General features: G+C 46.0%; 2 protein-coding genes across 2 annotated transcripts in view; one reads left to right on the forward strand and one right to left on the reverse strand.

Moving 5' to 3' along the window:
- Window positions 1–6,029: 6,029 nt before the first annotated feature.
- Window positions 6,030–7,607, reverse strand: CHRM5 (cholinergic receptor muscarinic 5). Its single transcript, XM_044272702.1, has one exon. The coding sequence runs from the start codon at window positions 7,605–7,607 to the stop codon at window positions 6,030–6,032; it is 1,578 nt and encodes a 525-aa protein (XP_044128637.1).
- A 16,400-nt stretch (window positions 7,608–24,007) lies between these two features.
- Window positions 24,008–26,582, forward strand: part of AVEN (apoptosis and caspase activation inhibitor) — a 510,520-nt gene continuing 507,945 nt past the window's right edge. The window contains exon 1 of the mRNA XM_044272420.1: window positions 24,008–24,193. Coding sequence (XP_044128355.1) covers window positions 24,050–24,193 — 144 coding nt within the window. The 5' untranslated portion in view covers window positions 24,008–24,049. The remainder of the gene's footprint in view (window positions 24,194–26,582) is intronic.

A 26,582-nucleotide genomic window follows, 5' to 3' on the forward strand; every position in this document is an offset into this window, starting at 1 on the left:
GGTTAGATGTTGTGTAAAGTTTAACAAAAATAAATAAATAAATTAAACTCACCTCATCCACTTGTTATCAGCCTTTCCTTCTTCTTTGAGGAAAAGGACCTTTGGTGATGTCACTGTGCTCATCACATTGTCCATCACCATGGTGATGGATCATGTGATCAGCGCAGTGACATCACCAAAAGTCCTTTTCCTCAAAGAAGAAGAAAGAAGAGAAGCCGGGCTGCACAAACAAGTGGATGAGGTGAGTTTAATTTAATTTAAAAAAAAATTAACCCCTCCATCACTATTTTACTAAGCATTCTGTATTAAGAATGCTATTATTTTCCCTTATAACCATGTTATAAGGGAAAATAATAAAGATCGGGTTCCCATCCCTATCATCTCCTAGCAACCATGCGTGAAAATTGCACCACATCCGCACTTGCTTGCGGATGCTATGCGATTTTCACGCAGCCCCATTCACTTCTATGGGGCCTGCGTTGTGTGAAAAACGCACAATATAGAGCATGCTGCGATTTTTCACGCAAAGCACAAGTGATGCGTGAAAATCACCGCTCATGTGCACAGCCCCATAGAAATGAATGGGTCCGGATTCAGTGCGGGTGCAATGCGTTCACCTCACGCATTGCACCTGCGCGGAAAACTCGCCCGTGTGAAAGGGACCTTACACAGGCTGATAATTGAGCCAATTGTCAGGAATGAATGTTTGTTTCAATGCTCTTTCCAGATAAATGAGCTATCTAAATATGCCAGCGATCAGCCTACAAGGGTCAGCTGCTCTGATTGTTTCATTTTGTACAATTTTAGGCACCTCTACATGTGAAAGATAAATGGGTGCAAAAAGATGTTATGCAGTGTCAAGACAGGTGATCTGGACAGGCTAAGATGGCTAAGGCCTTGTTCACACTTTTGTAATTTAAAGACGAGTGCCGTCTATTTTCTCCACAGACAGCATACATGTGAAAAATCAGGGAGACATGCACCACTTTGGTCCATGATGCAGACCAAATATGCCCATTGAAATCTATGGGTCTGTGAAAAATTATTGACACACCATGGATGACATTCGTGTTCTGTCATTGGTTTTTCATGGACCATTGGCAGGGGCGGATTGGGCATAGACCCTACAGGGAAATTTATTGGTGGGCTGATGCCTAGGAGGGCCAACCAAGCCCTCTTCATGGCCGCCAGTCAGGTTCATAATGATCTGATACTCTCTTACGCAGATGGCCAGCAGCCGCAGGTGCCATCTTGAATTCAACTGTATCGACATCGTCAGGACAGCGATACAGTGGAATACTGTGGTGCGGCTGTATTTTGTGCTGCACTGTGGTATTTGGTTCAGCTGGGGTGGTAAATTGTTCTGCAGTACGGTATTGCTAGCCCTGTCTACTTCTGTTGGCCTTACCTAACTATGTTGCCCCACATTCTGTCAATTTGGACCCACCTGCAACATGGGGCCACTTTAACCTTTTTTCCAGGGCCACTTTTAGTTCGCAATCCGCCTCTGACCATTGGTAGGAGATGCTCTGGAAATAAATTTTCAGCTGAGCAGTGTCCGTGGAATAAGGAGTTGGTTAGAAGAGTAGATCCAGCAGACTGTATATTGGTGGACTCTGGAGATACTGTATATACATACACATTATTGGCCACATTTGCTTAGCATCCAGGGTGGACAGGAACGGAGGTGGCTGTGTGTGGTGGTGTCCTCTATGTATTGTGTTATCTGTATCTTTATGTATAATGTCCATTGCTTTGTCATGTCTATGTTATTAGTAAACTATTTTTATATATAAGTATCTGCGAGGGTTGTGTGTTGCTCCTGGGGAATATGAAGGACTGGAGGAGGTGTAATTATACACAGAATAATCGGGTTGTTTGGGCTAAAGAGCACAAGGAATGGACATTAGACCAGTAGAAATCTGTGCTTTGGTCTGATGAGTCCAAATTTGAGATCTTTGGTTCCAACCACCGTGTCTTTGTGCGAAGCAGAAAAGGTGAACGGATGGACTGTACATGCCTGGTTCCCACCGTGAAGCATGGAGGAGGAGGTGTGATGGTGTGGGGGTGCTTTGCTGGTGACACTGTTGGGGATTTATTCAAAATTGAAGGCATACTGAACCAGCATGGCTACCACAGCATCTTGCAGCGGCATGCTATTCCATCCGGTTTGCGCTTAGTTGGACCATCATTTATTTTTCAACAGGACAATGACCCCAAACACACCTCCAGGCTGTGTAAGGGCTATTTGACCATGAAGGAGAGGGATGGGGTGCTGCGCCAGATGACCTGGCCTCCACAGTCACCGGACCTGAACCCAATCGAGATGGTTTGAGGTGAGCTGGACCGCAAAAGGGCCAACAAGTGCTAAGCATCTCTGGGAACTCCTTCAAGACTGTTGGAAGACCATTTCAGGTGACTACCTTTTGAAGCTCATCAAGAGAATGCCAAGAGTGTGCAAAGCAGTAATCAAAGCAAAAGGTGGCTACTTTGAAGAACCTAGAATATGACATATTTTCAGTTGTTTCACACTTTTTTGTTATGTATATAATTCCACATGTGTTAATTCATAGTTTTGATGCCTTCAGTGTGAATCTACAATTTTCATAGTCATGAAAATAAAGAAAACTCTTTGAATGAGAAGGTGTGTCCAAACTTTTGGTCTGTACTGTACATAAATCTCCAATTTCCAAGAAGCTAAAATCCCCTTATCACACATAGAGGGTAAAAAACAGACACATGGACCAAACACAGATTCTTCACGGACATCTTCACAGGAGAAACAAGGATGGATTTTCCAAGGACGTCAAACAGACACGGAAATGTGAATGCGGTCTAAAGCCTCATTCACACATCAGTGTTTCACGGACGTGTACTGTACGTGTTCTCCACAGACAGCACACGTCCCCATTAATTTAAGGGTCCAGTCAAACATCTGTGTGTGTTTTGCGGATCCACGGATCCGTAAAACACGGACACCGGCAATGTGCGTTCCACATTTTGCAGACCGCACATCGCCGGCACTAATAGAATATGCCTATTCTTGTCTGCAAATGCGGACAAGAATAGGACATGTTCTATTTTTTTCTGGAATGGAATTGCGAACCCGGAAGTGCGAGTCCGCATTTCCGGATCCGGGCAGCACATTGTGCAGCCCCATAAAAATGAATAGGTTCGCAATTCCGTTCTGCAAGATGCGGAACGGAATTGCGGACGTGTGAATGGACCCTTAACGTGTGTATTCAGACATCAGTGTTTTAGCGCGGTCCATTGGTCCGTGTTTTTGGCATGGATGCATGCTCTATTTTGTCTGTGTTCACGGATCCATCACGCCCATTATAGTCTATGGATCTGTGAAAACCACGGATCATTAAAAATATATGCTTTGAAAATTATTTTTCAGCTGTTCAGTGTTAGTGAAACACGGATGCAACACGGACAGCAAAAAACGGACAAACGGACCCAACACAGATCCTTCACGGATCGCTTCACGGATGCATCACTGACCACCTGCTTACGGATTTGAGCACAGACGTGTGAATGAGGCTCAAGGCAGTTAATGTAGCTAACGAGTGGGAAATGATTGGAAATGATCATTCCTATGAACATTTGTTTCCAATCATCGCCCAGTGATATCGGCCCGTGACCATATATACATAATGGATTCTCTTGATAGACAATAAATGAAAAGACAAAGGCACAAGGACAACTGTGAAAATGCTATGTATTGACAAACAGAACCTTCACGCCATTGTGCAAACATAAAAACATTTATTATTACGTATGTATAAAAAGAACCGTATTTAATGAAAGACAAAATTCATTGGAGATTTGGTGGATTGATACTGGAATTGAAGTAGAGATACAGTCAAACCAGTTTAATTGATGTCTCTTGCCCTTTCTTACCTCTGTACCACTTTCCTGTATTCGATAAACGATGTATCACAGTAGCTCCGTTTTATTTAACCCCACATCCAAGAATTCAATGTACTGTAGTTGTAAGTATATGTCTTGTATCGGTTTTATAAGAAGCAGCACAGAACAGATTAAAAACCCATAATTACCCACTGCAAAAATAAAACAACCTGCAGACTATGTAGTCACTGTGTATTCTAATAATCAGCAGACCTGGCACTAAGAGGGTACTTAGGGGGCATCTATCAGCAGATTTGTACCTATGACACTGGCTGACCTGTTACATGTGCACTTGGCAGCTGAAGGCATCTGTGTTGGTCCCGTGTTCATATGTGCCCGCATTGCAGATTTTTTTTTTCGGTTTAATATATGCAAATCAGCCTCTAAGAGCAACGGGGGCGTGGCCGTTACACCTAGAGGCCCTGCTTTCTCTGAAACTGCTGCACTCTCTCCACCTTGATTGACAGTGCCAAACATTTTGATGTTTTTACTACCTGGCCCAGTGGAGAAGGTGCTGTAATGCTGTGCAGTGTAATGACAACGCCCCCATTGCTCCAAGAGGCTCATTTGCATATATTCTATATTCATTGCTATTTTCCCAGCAATGCAGGCACATATGAACACGGGACCAACACAGATGCCTTCAGCTGCCAAGAGAACATGTAACAGGTCAGCCAGTGTCATAGGGACAAGACTGCTGATAGATGCCTTTTAATGTGGACCTTTTAATCAACACATTATGTGTACTGCTTTGTATGGAAGGGTGTAGATGAATGGCGATGCTACCAATCTATCATTGTTCTGTTTACCAATGTATTACATGTGGGGATCTATAAACACTATCTATAATGCTTAGTGATCTGCAAGTAAGGCCTCTTGCACACGAAAGTTGTGTACCGGCCCGTGTGCACTCCGCATTACGGATGCGGACCCATTCACTTGAATGGGTCTGCAATTACGGAGATGCGGGACGGAAGCACAGATCAGAACCCAACGGAAGCACCACGGATTGGACCCATTCAAGTTGAATTGGTCTCGTTCCATCCCGGCCACTGCATGGACGTTGCCCGTGCATTGGGGATCGCAAATTGCAGCCCCCAATGCACGGAACGGAGGCACAACGTTCGTGTGCAAGAAGCCTAAGGGAAATACAATGACTATCGGTGAAAGTTTCCATGATGTAACTCGACTGATATTTCGTATGCGAGAATACAATTGAACTGCTTTAATAAAGGACACCAATGGTTCCAATTTGTTGTTTACTATATCAAGTTCTTAATCCATAATTCTTTGTAAATCGGTTACATTGATGCATTACCTTATACTGACCCCAATAAGAGAAAATTAAAGTTGGGGTACATGTAAACATAAACAGAGAACAGTAAACCTTACGTGAGTATTACTGGACAGGTACAGATTTGTCACTTCCCACCATACAAGAGAACAGTAAAAAAATTTAGCGTTTGTTTCTTTTTTTTTTCTTTTTTGCTAATACGATGTAAAGACATTTCGGTCCTTTGAACATTTGACACTTTGTCACTGATATCAAATTAATTTAAGAGAACAGTTTCCAGTTACTTCTCTAGAACTGCTCTCGACTGTACAACATCGAATATTAAGAAGTCATCATAATAAAAGCAGCATATCATGTGTAGCACTCACAATGACTGAATCCCACTGTTCGCACGGTAACATGATAACAATTGATAGGCTTCCTAATTCTATGAAAGGCGGAAAGCTCGGTTCCGTTCCTGGCGCACTTAAGCCATTTACGGTATATTTGACTTCAGGAGTTTTTTCTCCAGTCACCAGCATGCAGCGGCACTTCATACAAGACCCATATCAGAAGGCATCAGAGACCATTGTGGGTGAGAGATGGGCGATTCATTTGCTTGACAGGGTGTATAATTTCCACCGTTCACCACAAATGCATACATACAGAATTGGCCAAACACAGCAATGTGGTCAACAGTCAACACAGCATTTATAAAAGGGGGGAAAGTGCATCTCTACGACACAGTACTAGTCGTTCAATAGTCCCCAGTTCTGCTATGACTTGACTGCAGCATAGATCCCCAGCTCTTGCCACAATACATTGCTTGAGTCTACCGCCTTCAAGGCAGCTTGTTATGACTCGGAGGATGCTGTCCATACCAGTACAGTTTCTCCTCCACGCTTTTTTTTTTCCAGCGACATAGCAGCAACATTTTAAATGTCTTACGAAAGGTTTTGTTGCAAAGAGCATAGCAAATGGGGTTGACTGTACTATTCACATAGCACAACCAGTAGCCCAGGTGCCAGAGCGAGGATGGGATGCAGTTGGAGCAAAAGGTTGAAACCAGAACCATGATGTTGTAAGGAGTCCACGTGATGATAAAGGCCAGGAGAATAGCACTTAGTGTCTGCGCTGCTTTGCGCTCTTTGATGAGCACCATCCTCTTGCGCTTGGTCATGTGGTTGCTGAAGGTGGGATCCAAGCTTCTCAAAGAGTGTCCCTTGGACATGGATGAGCAAGGGGTGATTTTTACTTTTCTGCACCCATTATTGACCTCCTGAGATCCATCATCGTTCACAACAATTCTAAATTTGTAAGACACGCACTTTTGACTCTTTTGTGATTGACTTTTACCCGGTGTTAGGAAGAATCTTTCGTTGTCATAATCATTTAGCACCGGCTGCTCTTTTGTGAGGATATGCTTGGTTTCTTCTTCCTTTTGAGCTGCAGTTTGGTTCTTATAGGCACCCTGGAAGACAGCTTCTTTCACCTGCTTGTCCTCATCGTCTGAAGATGGGTAGCTGCTGCAGGTAGTCAGTTGATCTTCTTTAGCCCACTCGTTGCAGATGTTGGGACTATGGGAGATCTTGACCGTAGCGGAAGTACTGCGGCTGGATGATGACCATGATGCCTGGCACCGTTCTCTTTTGGTGAGTGTCTGCTGCTTGCAGCTGAAACAGGATCTTAGCAGCGCCCCCTGTGGCCTCATCATCTCAAAATCAGCCACTGACTCAGAGCCCTGCAACTCAGCCAGATCTTTGGTGCGTTTTTCTGTCTCTTTATAGATACGGCAATATAAAATGGTCATGACAGACACTGGGATATAAAAGGCAGCAATGGCCGTTCCAAAAGTGATTATTGGTTCATAAAGGAACTGTATCTGACATTCTTCAGGGGGCACTGTGCGCTCCCCAACAAAATATTGCCAGCAGAGGATTGCTGGAGCCCACAAAATGAAGGAAATAAACCAAGCCAGTCCAATCATGATCCCGGCCCTCTTAGGCGTGCGTTTTGCCCTGTAAGTTAATGGTCGTGTTATAGAAAAGTACCGGTCAAAACTAATCACTAACAGGTTCATTACAGAGGCATTGCTAGCCACGTAATCCAGAGCAAGCCAAAGGTCACAAGCCAGGCTACCCAAGGACCACTTCCCAATTAAAATGTAAGATGTGTAGAGATTCATTGAGAAGATGCCGATGATGAGGTCAGCACAGGCCAAGCTCAGAAGGTAATAATTGTTCACGGTCTTCAGCTGGCTGTTCACCTTGAAGGAAACCATCACAAGGATATTTCCTACTATGGTTATCAGGCTGACAACTGCACTGACTGTGGCAATGGTTATAACCTCCCAAAGGTTGTGAACTTTCAAGTAGTTTGTCCCATTGCTATGACTTAAGGATGTGGAGTTTGGCTCCATGGTTCCTGATTTTCAGGGATCCTAAAGATGTGGACACCGATATACAGCTGGGCAGGTTCTGAAATGAGAAAATAAATATTTAATATACAGTGTTTATGTTACAGATACAGTATTATTGTAGTGTTGACAAATGTACTGCATGAGAAGATGTTAGAATTGACTCTCATAAGGCAAAGTGAATAAAGCGCACTCTGCCTGAGGCCCCGTTCACATTTCTATTTTTCCCTGCTTATCTGCGGACAGCACACGTACCCATACATTTAATATGTCTGTTCGCACATCAGTGTAGGTCAGGTAAAAAAAATCATGGGGACATGCGCTACTTTGGTCTGTGATGCGGACCAAATACGGCCAATAATTATAGTCTATGAATCCATGAAAAAAACATGCAAAGCTGATGGCATCTGTGTTTGGTCTGTTTTTCACTGATCACTGATAGGAGATGCCTTGGAAATGAATTCTCAGCGTAGTAGTGTCTGGAATACAGGTGACACATGGAGGGCAAAAAATTGACACACAGTCCAAACATAGATCCATCACGGACATTTTCACAGATGAAACACAAACTGATTTTTTTTTAATGGATACGGAAATGTGAATGAGGCCTTACTGGTGTAAAAACTCTTCATTAATACACAGTTCCCTACATTACATATTACGTTACTATATACTTTGGGTCTAAGCGTGTGGTTTCTTGATGCAGTTTTGGAAGCCAAAACCAAGAGTGAATTAAAAAAGTTGTATCTGTCCTTTTATATTTTCTCGCCTCTTATGATCCACTCCTGGTTTTGACTTCCAAAACTGCATCATGAAACCTGACCGTGTGGTCGCACGATAACAGTAGTGCAGCATTTTATTTGGATTTCAAGGAAGTGACGGTAGACATGCTGTACAGTCCAAAATAGAGCCACCGCACTTATCGATAAGTCCAGAAGTGGACCTCCACCTAATGATTTAATGATGAGGACTTCAAAGACAGAATCCATACTGCTGTTTAGTGAGTCATTATGTCATACGCATGAGTAATGGGGCAGAGTCTCCCAAAGCGTCATGTGGTGGGGAGGAGGCGAAGAAGATGTTGTGCTCGATGTCCTTCACATATTACAATCTACCCAATGAAACCAGTGATTTTGTATGAAATAAAAAGATATGGAGATGTTTCATCTATGAGTCGTGAGTATGACTTACTCAGTGACTCACTAAGCAGCAGTATGAATTTTATCTTTGAAGTCTGCATGATTGAATTGCTCTCCAGTTCTGAATTTGCTCGGCTGAGGAAAATTAGGGGCATATGACATGCAGTTTAGATACCTGTGGATCATGCATCCATCGATGAGCATATAAAAGCAAACATGCCACCCACAATTTCTGCAGACCTAGGAGCAGATTTGCTAACATAAATGTGCCAGTCTCAAATTTAGCAAGAATTGCGTGGCAACATGCCATGTGCCACATTTACTAAGTGTGTCTGGCTCTGAACGTGAGTGTGGTTTAGTGAGAAAGGGCCATGTCTTAGGGGAAGGGGGCATGACTTTAGCTGCACACGCTGGGGGAGAGCAGACCATGTAATATATTAGGCGCATTGTCAGACAGGCCGTGTGCCAGAATGAAATCTACGGCAGCTCGGCCCTAAAAAAAAAATGCAAATGAACATGAATGCGTGGGGCCCTCTGGCCCCGCTCATTTCCGTCCTTGCGATGCCCCCTTTTCAGAAAGTGGCGAGGGGAGCACAGAAACGCCACTTGCACAAGTGGTGTTTAAAAAGCAGCAAACAGGGTGTTTGTGACTTTTTTACTCCACAAAAAGTGATGCAAAATATTAATCTCCCCCTGCGTGCCAAAACAGTGCTCAAAAGTTTGGCACAATTAAGTATAAACTTTGACACATTTTTGGACTGCCTGTATCTTAGCCAGCATCAGGGACGGGATGGCCATAGACCCTACAGGGAATTCTTCTGGTGGGCCGATACCCACATGGCCACCCGACCCCTCCTCACTCAGTCAGTGGCAGGGTACATACTACTGAGGGCACTTAAGGGGTCATTATTAGAGGAAGTCTAGGCAGTATGCTGAAGGTAGGGCTGGCTTAGGGCGTGGCCCACATCTCACCTCCTAAGTCCTCTGCTCCATATTAGAGACAACTGGAGGAGGACAGAATGTGGCAGCTATTGATGGCCACCACAGAGGGACAGCTTCTGGGTAGGTACTTCATACTGAACTGTGATATTTGGTTCTGTGGTATTACTGACTCTGCCAGCTTGTATTGGTCCCTTCTACTTGTGTTGCCCCACCTACAACATTGAGGCTACTTTTAGTTTTCTTTACTAGGGTCACTTTAAAAGGAACCTGTCACCATGAAAATCCCAAATAATCTGCAGACAGCATGTTATAGAACAGGAGAAGCTGAGCAGATTAATATATAGTTTTGTGGGAAAAGATTTAGTAAAACCGTTGATGTGATCTCATAGACGATTTAGTAAAACTTGCATTTCATTCATATAAATTCCCGCTCATTCTGGGCTTCGAGGTCCAGAAATTGGTCCTATCTGTCACGAGGGTGTCAAGAACCACGCCTGACTCGATTATACCCGGGGTCAGGAAGTCGCAGAGGTTGGCTGCGTGCTCTATGTAGAAAGATAGGGCTGTTTCCTTATGGTAGCTTTCTGGGTTTGCTTTGCAACCCTTTTTGGCTCACTCAGGGATCCGTAGCTCCTTCTCCTCAGCTTCTCCTCAGCTGTTCCTTGTCCAGCACTTCCAACCTCCTTATATTCCCCTCTCACACTTCTCTGGTTGCCAGATATAGAGCTTCCTGCCTAGACTTCTATACTGACCCACTGGAGCTGTGTTGCTGCGTTCCCTGGTTGTTGTTCCAGAACGTTACCCTCCGGATCCCTGTTGGGCCTTTGTGGTCTGCTGTGGTCGCCCACCTGGGATTATATGTTTGTCTGTATTGTATCTTCCTCTCCCTGGTGTTTCCCTCTTAGTGTCAGTGGTGCGGACTAGTGATCCCACCGGCCCGTTCACTATCTAGGGCTCATCTTAGGGAAAGCCAGGGTTTAGGCACGTGATCGGCGTACGGGTGAGGAACCCGTCTAGGGACGTCAGGGCAGTCAGGTGCCAGCCGCAAGGTGAGTCAGGGGTCACCACCTTTCCCTCTCCCTTGGGCAGGGCCTTCCCTTTTCCCTCCCTTTGCGTGACGCCGTCATTACACTATCAGTGACTGACAGCCGCCCCTCTAGGACTGTGTATACAGAGATAGCTGTCAGTCACTGATAGGACCGCCTGCTGGACTTCACAGCCCAGAATGAGCAGGAATTTATATGAATGAAATACAAATTTTACTAAATCGTCTATGAGATCACATGTTATTCCACAGAAAAAAAGAATAATTTCAATAACTTAAAAGAATTGTCCACGATTAGACAACAAATGGCTGCTTACATCCAAAAACAGCACCGGCCCTGTCCACAGGTTATGTGCAGTATTGCAGCTCTGCCCCAGTGACTCCAATGGAGCTGAGATGCAACACCAGTCACAACCTGTGAACAGGGGTGATACTCTTTTTGGAAAAATTCTGCCATGTTTTTTCTAATCCCGGAGAACCCCTTTGAAGAATTTCACTGCTTTGCATTTACCCTGGCTAATGCATTGTAAGAGCTAATCCAGCAACCGCATGCATATGGGCAGCATGGTGTCTCAGTGGGCAGCACTGGTGCCCTGCAGCAAATCCGACCAAGGACAACATCTGCATGGAGTTTGTAAGTTATCCCTGTATTTGCATGGGTTTCCTCCGGGTTCTCCGGTTTCCTCCCACACTACAAAGACTGATAGGGAATTTAGACCGTGAGCCCCACTGGGGAGAAGGAGCGATGATAATGTCTGTAAAGAGCTGCGGAAAATGTCAGTGCTATATAAGTGAGTAAAATAAAACTGGGGCACGTTCCCCCTAGCCACCTGCTAGATCTACTAAGGGCAGGTTCGCATCAGCGTTAGGAATTCTGTTATTGCTTTCTGGTATAACATGGTTATAACAGAAAATAACGGAATTGTAAGACGGATTTTGAAACGGAAACCTGTGGACAGGACTTTTTTTTTTGGCGTCCTGTATGACGGAAACCAGACGGATCTGTTATGTTTGCCCATAGACCTCTATTATGACGGATCAATGGTTTCCTGTTTGAATTCCGTCTTACAATTCCATTGTCTTCCGTTATAACTGAAAGAAATAACGGAATACTTAATGCTGGTGAGAACCCGCCCTAATTTAAAGGGATCATGTCATAATTGATGTAAAAAATTTAAATCAAATATCATATAGCACATGACAACCTCTTTCTAACAAAGCTAGAACCTGCCCTGTACCTCACATGGGTCCAGAGATCATTGCTCCAATTGTTCTGCTACATTATCTTCAGCCTGGAAGCTCGGGGGCCGTGTCCTTTCTGCTGCAGCTCTCTCCCTGTAACTGCCACAGCTTCTAATAGAACATATGGCCGGTGGCAGCTGAAGATTTGAACTGAGCATGTGTGACCAGCTCAGTGAGAGGGACCAAATATAAGGAAAATAACAAACAGCAGGTGGCGCTATACAGATACATTTTATTCAATAGCTCACTGGCTATACAACATTTTTAATTACATGCAATTACAAAAGTATTCAGATCCAGGTGCTGGTTTGAAAAATGTAGAATATGTTTTGTGACACATCCCCTTTATTAAAATGAATGTGAAATTGATTTGTGTCAGTTCTACATTATTGCTGTATTATCTGTACATCTCTTAGTGAAATAATTCAGAATAAAAGTATCAAACCATTTCTGAAGACGGTATACGTCATGGGAGTAATCCTATTACTATTTGCGACATGCAACCAAAACAGGGCTTTTTATTTTCACAGTACAGGACCTGGAGATGAGGAAATGGACAGCAGGAGCGTTAGCTGATTGTGCATGGTGATGCCACAGCCTGCCAGCACTGCAAGACTGACATCTGTTCTAGAAAAGAATGACACGCACGCACATTATACAAATATATATTCAAATTTTCAACAACAAAAAAAAAGCACCACTTTTGTAAAGAACTGGGTCTGGTATTCAATTGAACTGGGCTGGGACGCGATACCAGTAACAGAACGTGGATGGGTATGGCACGGTTTCCGAAAAAAAATAATAAAAATCAAACCATTCATACTAATCTTGTTAAAGAGGCCTCATGCATGTGACAAAGCCCAGGAGACGGTGAATGAATCAGTGGGGAAAAACGGTTTGTCCAACGTGAAATCTGGGCTTATAAAGGTACAGCACGGGCCCACAGACTTCTATGGGCGCCATTTCATGGCTCCACACAAACAGAAACTGCTATGGAGCCAAAATACTAAATAAAAGGGGTGCACCTAGTCTTTCTGCTGCCTGAGGTGAACACTGAAAGCGCGCCCCTCCTTCCCCAATGCCAATTTCTTAACCTAACCCCTTCCCTTCAGCTGCCCCCCTCTTGTACCTACCTGGTGCTGTCTGAGGCCTCATTGGTGGTGCACCCCTGATTCTACCTCAAGTAATATAAGCAGTATATAGCCGACACTGTTGGAAACACAAAATACATGTCACCAGTATGTCCTTTTTTGGGGGGGGGGGGGCAGGGGGGTGGAGGAGGAGGGGGCATTATCTACCTTTACGCCTTCTTCACCTCACCTTAATAGATGTCCCCTTGGAACATAAGCTGTCCTTCATCTTCACCGCTTACTCCGATCTCTAAACTTCGGAGCGACCCTGGCTTTACCATAGTAATCATATTTTTCTGTAAGGGGAGGGAGGGACAGGGAGAATATCCACCCACACTGTCCATTACTGATGCACCATTTGCAAGGAAAGCAAGCAGAAAGGCAAAGCAAACTGTTATCTCCTGCAATAAATGGTAAATGATCCATATACAGGGAATACCCACTTAACGCATAGATAATGTACTGTCTGAGGATGATGCATTGTGTGTTGTTGTAAAAAATGACCTTGTTTACAATGGCGATAACTACAGCCGCGGATTCGCAGTACTGCGCGTGCTGTGGGAGTCACAGCTGGATGTAAGATGGCTTGGCCGCATCTCAAGCATCGGTATATGACGAGGTACCGCACTATCAATTAGAAGGCAAACACTCCATAAAGGTTTATGGTCAGACTACAGGCAGTGCAACTACTTCTATCCTTGTTCTGGAATCATATTAATGAGTAGGATTATTGTGGCCTCTCATCATTAAACCTAAGGATATACTTCTTTTTAGTCCAGAGGCAGGCTGGCCATAGACCCTACAGACCATCTTGAATTTAATGTATCGCCATTCATCCTGGTGCTGACGACCAAAAAAAAAAAGCAGTTCTGGGGAAGTATTTTGTGTTGCACTGTGGCATTTGGCTCTTCTGGGGCAGTATTTTGTGTTGCACTATGGTATTGCTTGACCTGCCTACTTGTGTTGCAGGGTCTTCTGCCCCTTTGGAGCCGCCTACAACATGAGGCCACTTTTAGATTATATCCCGGGCCCACTTTAAATTCCTAGTCCAGCCCTGTTTTCGGCCCTGACTGAAGAGGGGCATGGCATCTCTGAATCTCTTCTACAATAGTAGTTATATGGGGGAGAAAAAAGAACTGGGTCGCACATCCACAGTGCTTGGCTTTGACCTAAAAAGTGTACAGCCCCCCGTATTGCATGCTGTACAAGAGGCATTAGTGTACATTTTGATCAAAAGGCATAAGCCCACTCACCACGTCAAGGAAGCCTCTATTGAGTGGGACCTACTCTGACAAAAGGGCGCAGCACGGTGCGATGACAAAGCGGCGATATCCTGGTAGGCGGCGGGACCCAGGAGTCAAAGCAGCAACCATGCTGTCTGACGATGCCACCCATGGCACTGGGTCCCACCAACCCACCAGAACAGCACCACAAAAACAAAGGCCACCGCACAGTACTGCACCATGTGAACAGCTGTCTAACACAGCATGTCCATTACTATCAGGAGCTACAGGTCAATGACCACTATATGCAATCCTGTGTGATTAAAACCACCTGTGCCGAATGGGAGGAGTGCTGACACCAGTAATAAAGAAGGAAGATTCAAATAACAATTATATGGGGGAGAAAAAAGAACTGGGTCGCACATCCACAGTGCTTGGCTTTGACCTAAAAAGTGTACAGCCCCCCGTATTGCATGCTGTACAAGAGGCATTAGTGTACATTTTGATCAAAAGGCATAAGCCCACTCACCACGTCAAGGAAGCCTCTATTGAGTGGGACCTACTCTGACAAAAGGGCGCAGCACGGTGCGATGACAAAGCGGCGATATCCTGGTAGGCGGCGGGACCCAGGAGTCAAAGCAGCAACCATGCTGTCTGACGATGCCACCCATGGCACTGGGTCCCACCAACCCACCAGAACAGCACCACAAAAACAAAGGCCACCGCACAGTACTGCACCATGTGAACAGCTGTCTAACACAGCATGTCCATTACTATCAGGAGCTACAGGTCAATGACCACTATATGCAATCCTGTGTGATTAAAACCACCTGTGCCGAATGGGAGGAGTGCTGACACCAGTAATAAAGAAGGAAGATTCAAATAACAATAGTAGCCCCCGAGGGTACTGTATGTAACGGAATCATACTGACAGCCTTATCGCAGTATGATTCCGTTACAGAAAGGCCACGCAGCATTATCAATCATAAGTCCAGAACGCACGATCCCTCTCTAGCACGGAGTGTGATTCGCGCAAGGGACACGCTCTTGTGAAAGAGCCCTTAGAAGCTATTTTGCACTAGTGGCACCAGGATCTCCTAGTATAATCACCGACAGTTAACACTATAAAGCAGGGGTGAGCTACCTTCCGCACTCCAGATGCTGTGGAACTACAACTTCCAGCATGCAGTCTTACTCAACTCCCATAGAAGTGAAAGCAGGATTCTGGGAGTTGTAGTTTCAGAACAGCTGTAGTGCCAGAGGCTGCTGATCCCTGCTATAGAGTAAAAGCCATATCACTATCCTATATATTGAATAGGATTGTTCACTACTCAGTGTGGCTCTCCACCATTCTGTATTATGTATTCTTTAGGAGATATATAAAGGAAGGTCTTATGCAGGTACCTGCGCACGGGTGAGGGTTTCCAAACAGAATTTGCAAAGTAATTTTCATGCTGATTTCTCTTTTTTTTGTAGCAGTAATTTTTGGTAGTATAGTAGCAGGAATTAGTTTTGGTGACGGAGTCTTGACGTACTTTCTTCAGGTATCGTAGGAGAAGTCTATGGTACAGGTGTATACAGACTGAAGCCGGCACACAGACAGACAGAGGCGCTCCATACAGACTCTAGCAGAGCAAATACAATCCATGAGAAGGTCAAAAAAATAGAGTACAAATTGGCACAATTCACACCACAAGTAACCGGGAACAGTATTCATGGAGCAACATGAACCGGCACAAGTCCAAACCCACAAGCAACCGACGTTGGCGAGGATGGTACAATGGTACAAGTGAAAGGTCATTAGGTAGAGACTTGGCAACACCATATTACTTAGGATAGCATTCCTCCTGGCTACAAATTACTCCTGGAGATAACAGACTGCACAAGGTGTTAGATACATGTAACATCAGAAGATATCTTTTAATGATGGCTACAATTCGATAGTACTGATTACTGCATGGGGGGGGGGCTAAACACTACATTTCCTATATTCTTACATGGCCGCTATTTGTTGTTATAGAGACATTTTTGTGGAGTAAGGCTACGTCTACACGACGACAATAAGTCGTGCGTCATATAGGGCACAACTAATCTGCAACATTTGTAGCGCAACATTTTGTTGCACCAATGTCGCGCGACAATTTTTATAATGACAGTCTATAGTGTCGCACTGCAACATGCAACATGCTGTGACTGCGACGCAACAGTTGCAGAAAAATCCATCTCAAATGGATTTTCTGCGACTGTTGCGTCGCAGTCGCAGCATGTTGCAGTGCGACACCATAGACTGCCATTATAAAAATTGTCGCGCGACATTAGTGCAACATAATGTCGCGCGACAAATGTTGTCATGTAGACGTAGCCTTACTGGATAATGCAATGTTAGAGGCTCCATCTATAGCTTCTGACTAGGGATGAGTGAACCCGACATTTTCAGGTTCAGGCAGTGGAGGAATTCCTTTAAGAGGCATTCCGTCATAATAGAAGTCTATGGGAAGCATAACGGATCCGTCTGGTTTCCATGAATATGCATAACGATAACCAGACGGATCTGTTATGCTGCCCATAGTTTTCTATTATGACAGAATGCAAAACGGAATGCCCCTTAAAGGCTTTCATTTAGCATTCCATCATGTCCCCCACAAACGGATTGCCAGGATTATAAATATATCTTTTCTTCTACTAATACATGTAAATATTTGCTAAAGAAGGGGAAACGCATGCCCCCACCGCACAGCCCTGTAATTCAAAGGCTACTTTCACACTAGCGTTATTCTTTTCCGGCATTGAGTTCCGTCCTAGGGGCTCAATACCGGATAAAAACGCTTCAGTTTTGTCCTAATGCATTCTGAATGGAGAGCATTCCGTTCAGTATGGATCAGGATGTCTTCAGTTCAGTCACTTTTTCTGGATTGCCAAAATTCCGAAACACTTGCCGGAATGCCGGATCCAGCATTATTTTCCATTGAAATGTATTAATGCCGAATCTGGTACCAAATGTTCTGGAAAAACGGATCCAGTTTCCGGTCTGAGCATGCACAGACCTTTAAAAATGTGAAAAAAATAAATACTGAATCCGTTTTTCCGGATGACACCGGAGAGATGGATCCGGTATTTCAATGCATTTGTCAAACGGATCCACAAAGAAATAGTATGCGTTTGTATACGGATTTGCAGATCCGGCAGGCAGTTCTGGCAACGGAACTGCCTACCGGATTCCTCTAACGCTAGTGTGAAAGTACCCCCCAAAACAATTGTGTTTAAAAATAAAATTAGTAGCTGTGAATAAATACTCCCTGATTTCAGCAGTGTAACTGTTATAATCACTTAGGCCCTATCATGTGGGATAGAAGTATATAGGGCCACCATATCACATGTAAGCCAGGAATAGCCCCACTTGCAACTGATTTTATTCATCATTTTCAAGACTTCACTGGTATCCTTAAAGGGGTTATCCAGTATCTACAACAGCCCCCCATGTGTTGGGCCCCTCAGTGGTAATATACTTACCTCACTCCCTGCGCCGCTCCTGGTCCCCGCACCGCTGTTGCAGCTTCTCCCTGTTCACGGATTAAAACATCCGGTGTCGGGGGGAGCAGCCAATGTCAGGCGGTGACGGGGACGAGCCTCCCTAGCATCACGGGTGACACTAGGGAGGCTTGTCCCCGCCTGCCATTGGCTGCTCCCCCCCGACACTGGATATATTCATCCGTGTACAGGGAGTAGCAGCAGCGGCGGTGCGGGGACCAGGAGCGGCGCAGGGCGTGGGGTAAGTATATTCCCATGGAGGGGCCCAACACATGGGGGGCTGTTGTAGATACTGGATAACCCCTTTAATGTACCCTGGCATTTGTTTCACAATCAGTTGAAAGCACCCATCTAGCCAGGAACACAGACCTTAAGTAACAGAATTAAAGGGAACCTGTCATCAACTTTGTGCTGCCGATACTAACTGCAGAATAAAGTAGAGACAAGTGAGTGGATATCGGCGGTCTGTCATTTATAAGTTAAAAGTAAATGGTTGCCGAGAACCAACATCACAATCATTGCAGACTGGGCCTGGAAAAGAGTCCCGGCCACCTGAGAAGAGTCCTGGTTATTCATGAAGTCCTGCCACCTGCTGATGACTGACCGGCTTCTACCTAGTTTTCTCCCTTCCTCTCTAGGAGAGAACTGCCAATCATCAGCAGATGGGGAGAGAGCAGGAGATTAGGAATAACCAGGACTCTTCTCAGGTAGATCTGACTCTTCTCAAGGCCTGGGCTGCAATGATGATAAAGCTGTCTCTCAGAAATCACTTACTAATAGCTCATGAGTGACACACCGCTGACATCAGCATTTATGTCACTACTTTATGCTGCGTTCAGTGAGGCCCGCATAAATTTTATGACAGATTCCCTTTAATATCAGCAATAAGAAGGTGGAAATTCACCTTTGTGTTTTTGGAAAGGCATGAAAGATGGGGGGGGGGGGGGGGGGGTGTTACCAGATATTGTGGATTCATAGCCTCGGCTTGGCTTAGCCCTTATTATTTTTAGTAAAAACCTCTGTTGGATCTTTATCTAACTTCCTATAGATAGGATAACATAGATGAGAACATAGTCCTGCCACTTTACAAATCACTGGTCAGACCACACATGGAGTACTGTGTACAGTTCTGGGCTCCTGTGAACAAGGCAGACATAGCAGAGCTGGAGAAGGTTCAGAGGAGGGCAACTAAAGTAATAACTGGAATGGGGCAACTACAGTACCCTGAAAGATTATAAAAATTAGGGTTATTCACTTTAGAAAAAGGACGACTAAGGGGCGATCTCATAACTATGTATAAACACATCAGGACTGTGACTGTGACGAGGGGACATCCTCTGCGTCTGGAGGAAAGAAGGTTTGTACACAACCATAGAAGAGGATTCTTTACAGTAAGAGCAGTGAGACTATGGAGCTCTCTGCCTGAGGAGGTGGTGATGGTGAGTTCACTAAGAGAGCTAAAGAGGGGCCTTGATGTATTTCTGGAGTGTAATATTATTACAGGTTATAGTTACTAGATTTCTGGAGAAAGGTCTTCGATACAGGGAGTTATTCTGATTGCCTGATTTGGAGCTGGGAAGGATTTTTTCCCCCTAAAATTATGAAAATTGCCTTCTACTTCATGAGGGTTTTTGCCTTCCTCTGGATCAACGTGGCAGCTTTCATTCCAATTTCTTGTTGTTCTCCCAACCACTGGGACACACAACCTTGAACAGTGCTGACATCCCAGCCTAGGTACATAGTGATCTGCTGGAGAGATAAATCAAGGTCTCTCAATTCTAGGATTCCGTTCCTCTCAGTTTGTGACACGTGGCGATAACTGGCTGTCACGGTGGCGAGTGGGGAAAAACCCCCACCGTACAATGGGGAGCAGATGGGAAAAAAAGGCCAGAGGCTGGGATAAGGAAGCAGGTCACCTCCTATAGAGTCCCTAATCCTCGCCCTAACTCCTCACCGTATGAGCAGACCTGGATGGTAGTACGACTCATATCCAGGAAACCTAGGACCATGAGTCGCCCTGATAAAACCTCAAATAGAGAAAGGGGCTGAGACGACCGGTTCTTTCCAGACACGGATGAACAAGAGTCTCACTGGCCTAGCTGCCAGGGAAGGACAGACAGTGCACCGCTACTAAATCGGCAGGCAAGAGCCAACAGACAACACGCACTTCCCTGCCGTGACAACAACGGCAACCGGACCCCCATGCAGACAGGATGCATGGCGGCCTCCGGCAGAGCTGCACATTGACTTGTGGTTCCCCGTCTGGGAAACCCTGAGACCCCCTTCCGGAGGTACACAACACAGGGGACATGTCTGGCAAACGTGCTGGACTACAGACACCAACAGACCAGACATGTAACAATAGCTAGACAAGACAACAACCTCCCATACATAAACAACACCAAACATATGCAAGGGTAGTGGGATGACATCGGTGAGACGTCGATGTCCCACTAGGTGACCCTCAAGGACTGGGCAGATAAAACACCCAGGACAGGAGCAAGCTCCAGCACCAAATTGTACTCCAGCCTGGAAGCCACAGGTGATAAAAACCAAGTGGCCACACCCATCCAGGAAGTTAACCCCTCCAGCACCAGACAGGGGAGGAACCAGGAGATGGGGAGCAAAGCACATACACGCTGTGACAAGGCGTTGCCCCTGGCAACCAGCATGGCGCACAACACCGATGCCGTGACACTGGCACAACAATGAACAGAAGGCATTGCACAATCATCCCACATGACTTGACCTGATTTCTGAGGTTTTATATGGCGAAAAAACTTTCTTTTCAATCTGGCTTTTATATCCCCCCCAACATTCCACAGATTGGAGCTGGTTGCTTGAAAATTTGAACATTTGCAAAGCTTGGTGACACCTGCTGCTACCTCGATTCGCCTAACATTACAGCTTGTCCTTCTTAGGGTCCATTCACACAACCATATGGTCGCCATGCCCGTACTGAATGCCTGCAACACATGGGCACTGGCTGTGTGCGGTACACCCATTGACTTAAATTGGTCCATGATCCACAAGATATAGCAAAAGATAGGGCATGTCCTATCTTTTGCGGTGCGGAGGCATGGATCGGAGCCCACGGAAACACTCAGAAGCACTTGCGCGGACATTCGGGTCCGTGACTCTCTAGCACAAAAGATAGGACATGTTCTATATTTCATCTACATTCAAGTTAATGGTTCTGGAGTTGACACGGCTAGTGACAGTGTATTGCGGACCGCTATTTCCAGTCTGCATGACATGGCGGCCATATGGTCGTCTGCATAGGGCCTTAGTGTTACAAATTTAATGTTGAGGAGTGTAGGATACAACTGTGAAGTGTCCTCCCTCCTAACTATTCCCCAATCAACTGTATGCGGTATCTTTACACCAGCTCAGCCATGGAGTGGCGGCACATGGAGTCGCTGAGGTGCATAGTACATAAGGCCTCTTCCACACGAGTGAGTTTTGCGGATGGTTTCGATGCGTGTTCTGAGCACATAGCATCGTTTTTTACACATCTTTGCTTTCAGGAAAAATTGCAACATGTTCTATATTGTGCGTTTTTTCACTGATGGTTGATAAGAGATGTAGTTTGATATTCTTCAGTTTTTCTTCACAAACATCAAAAACGGATTGCATTCACAAAGAAATAACTGGATCCCATGAACTCCAGCAAGCTGTTCCTCTGACGAAAGCCTGCCAGAAGATTTCAGCGCTAGTGTGCAAGCACGACCACCACTGATGGATTGCAGGGTGGTCATAACCATGGAAACAAGGTTTGTATAATGTGATGGAAAAATGAATCCAGCCAGCAAAGGAGGCAACACAGACAATCACAATACATTAGTAAGTGGCTTGTATTAACTTTTGCCACAAGATAAATGCCACTTGCTGAACTGAGACAACCCCTTTAACCCCTTCCTGACCAATGACGTACTAGTACATCATAGCGGCAGGTAACTTCCCGCAATTTGACTTACTATTACATCATGCTGATCGGGTGGGCACCGCTCTGTTGACCACCCGATCAGTGCGGGGGCACAGCAGTCACTGTTGTATCCACTGGCATCGCTGTAAAAACTGACGCCAGCGGACTAACCCTTTCTATGCCGCGGTCACCGCTGACCACGGCATAGAAGGTGTTTGCGGCGGGTGAGCGTCCCTATCGGGTTCCCACTCTGCGGTGAAGGGGACCCGATGGGTTCTGATTGCTGAGGCATCAGAACCTGCCTTCTACGGGGGCCGAGGAGATTCAGCCCCAGGCCCGGTCTCCTTGGCAACCTGTTAGTGTATGACTCAGTGTCATACACTAACAGGCAATGCATTGCAGAGGGGGATCAAACCTCCAAAAGTTGAAGTCCCAGAGTGGAACAGAAGTAAAGTAAAAAAAAGAAAAGAAAAGTGTTTTTAATAATAAAAAATAAAGTTCCAAGAAAAAAAATTAAAAGAAAGTCCCTTTCCCTGATTTTATAATAAAAAAAATTGAAATAACACAGATATTAGGCATCGCCCCATCAGTAACGACTGGCTCTCTTAATATGTCACATAATCCACCCCATCAGATAAACACAGTAAAAAAATATATATGAAAACTGTTTAAAAAAAAGCTATTTTTTTGTCATCTTACATCACATAAAGTGCAACACCAAGCGATCAAAAAGTCGTATGCATCCCAAAATGCTACCAATCAAACCGTCCCCTCATCCTGCAAAAAATGAGACCCTACCTAAGACAATCACCTAAAAAAATAAAAAAAACTCACAACATGGAGACATTAAAACATAACTTTTTTGTTTCAAAAATGCTTTTATTGTGCAAAACGAAATAACAAAGTAGACATATTAGTTATCGCCGTGTCTGTAACAACCAGCTCAAAAAAAGTCACATGACCTAACCCCTCAGGTGAACACCATAAAAAAAAAATTAAACAGAAACTGTGCCGACCAGCAGACTAGATGGGCCAAATGGTTCTATGTGCCAAAACAACCAATTTTTGGGTCACCTTGTCCCATAAACTGTAATATTGAATAATGAAAAAAATCATATGTATCCAAATATGGTACCAATAAAAACTTCCTGCAAAAAATGAGCTCTTACACAAGATGATCTGCAGAAAAATATAAAAAATTAAGGGATTCAAAAAATGGAGACACAAAAACATAATTTTTTTAAATGCTTTATTATGTAGAATAGAAACAAACAAAAAAGTTAGATATTTGATAGTGTCGCGTCTGTAACAAAATGCTCTATCAAAACAGCACATGCTCTAACCTGTCAGATGGACATTGTAAAAAACAAAAATAAAAACTGTGCCAAAACAGCAATTGTTTGGTTACCTTGCCTCACAAAAAGCGCAATATAGAGCGATCAAAAATCAACAAAACTCATTATAGTTTCCAAAATGGGGTCACTTATTACGAGTTTCTACTCTAGGGGTGCATCGGGGAGGGGTTAAGAAAGTTTGGAAAATCAAAAAGTGGGTTTTGGAAATTTTATTAAGAAGTCTAAGCCTTCTTACGTTCTAAAAAAATCTAATGACATTTTCAAAATGATGCCAACATAAAGTAGACATATGGGAAATGTAAAGTAATAACTATTTTAGGAGGTATCAATTTCTATTTTAAAAGCAGAGAAATTGAAATTTTTAAAATTTAAATATATTGACTCAAATTTATGACTGTCATGAAGTACAATGTGTCACGGGAATATCAATCTCTGAACGGCTTGGATAAGTAAAAGCGTTCCAGTTATTACCACATAAAGTGACACATGTCAGCTTTGCAAAAACTGCCCCTGGGTAGAAGGGGTTAATACCTATGGCCTTAGAATGTGACATTATAAAGGCTCCTGTACGTGTCCCAATACTTTTGTCCATATAATGCAGTTCTTCTAGTCCAACAGAACAGCAAGTTGCTGGACCACAATGGCCGTCTAGCAGAGCAGTGTGAACAGGCATGAAGACTGCCATGTCCGCCACCTGTAGCATGCACAAGGCAGTGCCGTGTAAAACCGCGCTAATAATATCACATAATTAGAGCCCAGTTCACATTATGAAGCAGCAGCATAGCGCGAAGAGAAAACCACGTGTAGCATCCGCACATCCTGGAGCCTGACTCCTCCACACACGTGTCTGGTCACATGATTATGACATCATCGCAGGTCCTGTCGCTCACTTGCACCTAGTTTCTTCACTGAGGAGATGGACCGTGGCCGTGGTAAACAGCGGAGAGGTGGTCGGAGACCGTACAGGGGCCGCGGCTCAGGAGGGGACAGGGACTATGCCCATAGAGGGCACAGGGACGCTGGTAGGGATCAGAGGCGTCCCCCGGAGCCGGAGAAGGAGGTGAGGACATGGGGGCGGGGCTTGTTTCTCCTGACTGGCGGCGCGCGCGCGCGTGTCTCCTCAGACATGTACCGTGTTGTCATGTAAGCCGTGGTGACATCTGTACCTGCAGGGATCAGTGACGTCATTGTACACTGCCGACGGGTGTCAGCATCTCCCTCCAAATGTGCAGTCAGAACTTTTCACTCAAATAGGGATCCTTATGACTTATAGTGCCGGCAGAGTGCCTCCTCGTGACCAAAGGGGCCTCTCCACAAACTATGGTGGCGGCAGAGTGCCTCCTCATGACCAAAGGGGGCCTCCCCACAAACTATGGTGCCGGCAGAGTGCCTCCCCTCGAGCTGCCTCCCCTCAAACTGGTGCCGTCAGAGCGCCTCCTCATGACCAAAGGGGCCTCCCCACAAACTATGGTGCCGGCAGAGTGCCTCCTCATGACCAAAGGGGCATAGCAGTCACTGTTGTATCCACTGGCATCGCTGTGGATACAACAGTGACCAAAGGGGCCTCCCCACAAACTATGGTGCCGGCAGAGTGCCTCCCCTCGAGCTGCCTCCCCTCAAACTGGTGCCGGCAGAGCGCCTCCTCATGACCAAAGGGGCCTCCCCACAAACTATGGTGCCGGCAGAGTGCCTCCCCTCGAGCTGCCTCCCCTCAAACTGGTGCCGGCAGAGCGCCTCCTCATGACCAAAGGGGCCTCCCCACAAACTATGGTGCCGGCAGAGTGCCTCCCCTCGAGCTGCCTCCCCACAAACTATGGTGGCGGCAAAGTGCCTCCTCATGACCAAAGGGGCCTCCCCTCAAACTATGGTGCCGGCAGAGCGCCTCCTCATGACTAAAGGGGCCTCCCCTCAAACTGGTGCCGGCAGAGCGCCTCCTCATGACCAAAGGGGCCTCCCCACAAACTATGGTGCCGGCAGAGTGCCTCCTCATGACCAAAGGGGCCTCCCCACAAACTATGGTGCCGGCAGAGTGCCTCCTCATGACCAAAGGGGCATAGCAGTCACTGTTGTATCCACTGGCATCGCTGTGGATACAACAGTGACCAAAGGGGCCTCCCCACAAACTATGGTGCCGGCAGAGTGCCTCCCCTCGAGCTGCCTCCCCTCAAACTGGTGCCGGCAGAGCGCCTCCTCATGACCAAAGGGGCCTCCCCACAAACTATGGTGCCGGCAGAGTGCCTCCCCTCGAGCTGCCTCCCCTCAAACTGGTGCCGGCAGAGCGCCTCCTCATGACCAAAGGGGCCTCCCCACAAACTATGGTGCCGGCAGAGTGCCTCCCCTCGAGCTGCCTCCCCACAAACTATGGTGGCGGCAAAGTGCCTCCTCATGACCAAAGGGGCCTCCCCTCAAACTATGGTGCCGGCAGAGCGCCTCCTCATGACTAAAGGGGCCTCCCCTCAAACTGGTGCCGGCAGAGCGCCTCCTCATGACCAAAGGGGCCTCCCCACAAACTATGGTGCCGGCAGAGTGCCTCCTCATGACCAAAGGGGCCTCCCCACAAACTATGGTGCCGGCAGAGTGCCTCCTCATGACCTAAGGGGCCTCCCCTCGAGCTACAGTACCGGCAGAGTGCCTCCTCATGACTTAGGGTGCCTCCCCACAAACTATGGTGCCGGCAGAGTGCCTCCTCATGACCAAAGGGGCCTCCCCTCAAACTGGTGCCGGCAGAGCGCTTCCTCATGACCAAAGGGGCCTCCCCTCAAACTATGGTGCCGGCAGAGCGCCTCCTCATGACTAAAGGGGCCTCCCCTCGAGCTACAGTACCGGCAGAGTGCCTCCTCATGACCTAAGGTGCCTCCCCTCGAGCTAGAGTGCCTCCTCATGACCTAAGGGGCCTCCCCTCAAGCTACAGTACCGGCAGAGTGCCTCCTCATGACCTAAGGAGCCTACCAATAAATTATAGTGCTGACAGAGCGCCTCCTCATGACCTAACGGCCCCCCCCCCCCTACAAACTATGGTGCCGGCAGAGCGCCTCCTCATGACCAAAGGGTCCTCCCCTCAAACTATGGTGCCGGCAGAGTGCCTCCTCATGTCCTAGGGCGCCTTCCCACAAACTGGTGCCGGCAGAGCGCCTCCCCACGAACTATGGTGCCAGCAAAGCGCCTCTTCGTGATCTAAGGGGCCTTCCTTCAAACTATAGTGGCGGCAGAGCGCCCCCCCCCCATAAACTTTGGTGCTGGTTTTCTAACAAAAATCCTTACTTCGTGAAAATACCTTTACCCCTCGTGTCTTTCGGGGGTGTGCGTCTCAGCGCAAGCGCACTACCACGGCACAGGTAAGATAAAATTACATGGAGCCTAGCAATGAATTATAGTGCTGGCAGAGCGCCTCCTCATGACCTAAGGTGTCTCCCCTCTAACTATGGTGCCTGTTTTTGTTAATTATTTCA

This window comes from Bufo gargarizans, chromosome 11 (assembly GCF_014858855.1).
Source record: "Bufo gargarizans isolate SCDJY-AF-19 chromosome 11, ASM1485885v1, whole genome shotgun sequence".
Lineage (NCBI taxonomy): Eukaryota > Metazoa > Chordata > Amphibia > Anura > Bufonidae > Bufo > Bufo gargarizans.

Coding starts and splice junctions, on each gene's coding strand:
- CHRM5 (XM_044272702.1), bottom strand. CDS start 7,607: ATGGAGCCAAACTCCACATCCTTAAGTCATAGCAATGGGACAAACTAC.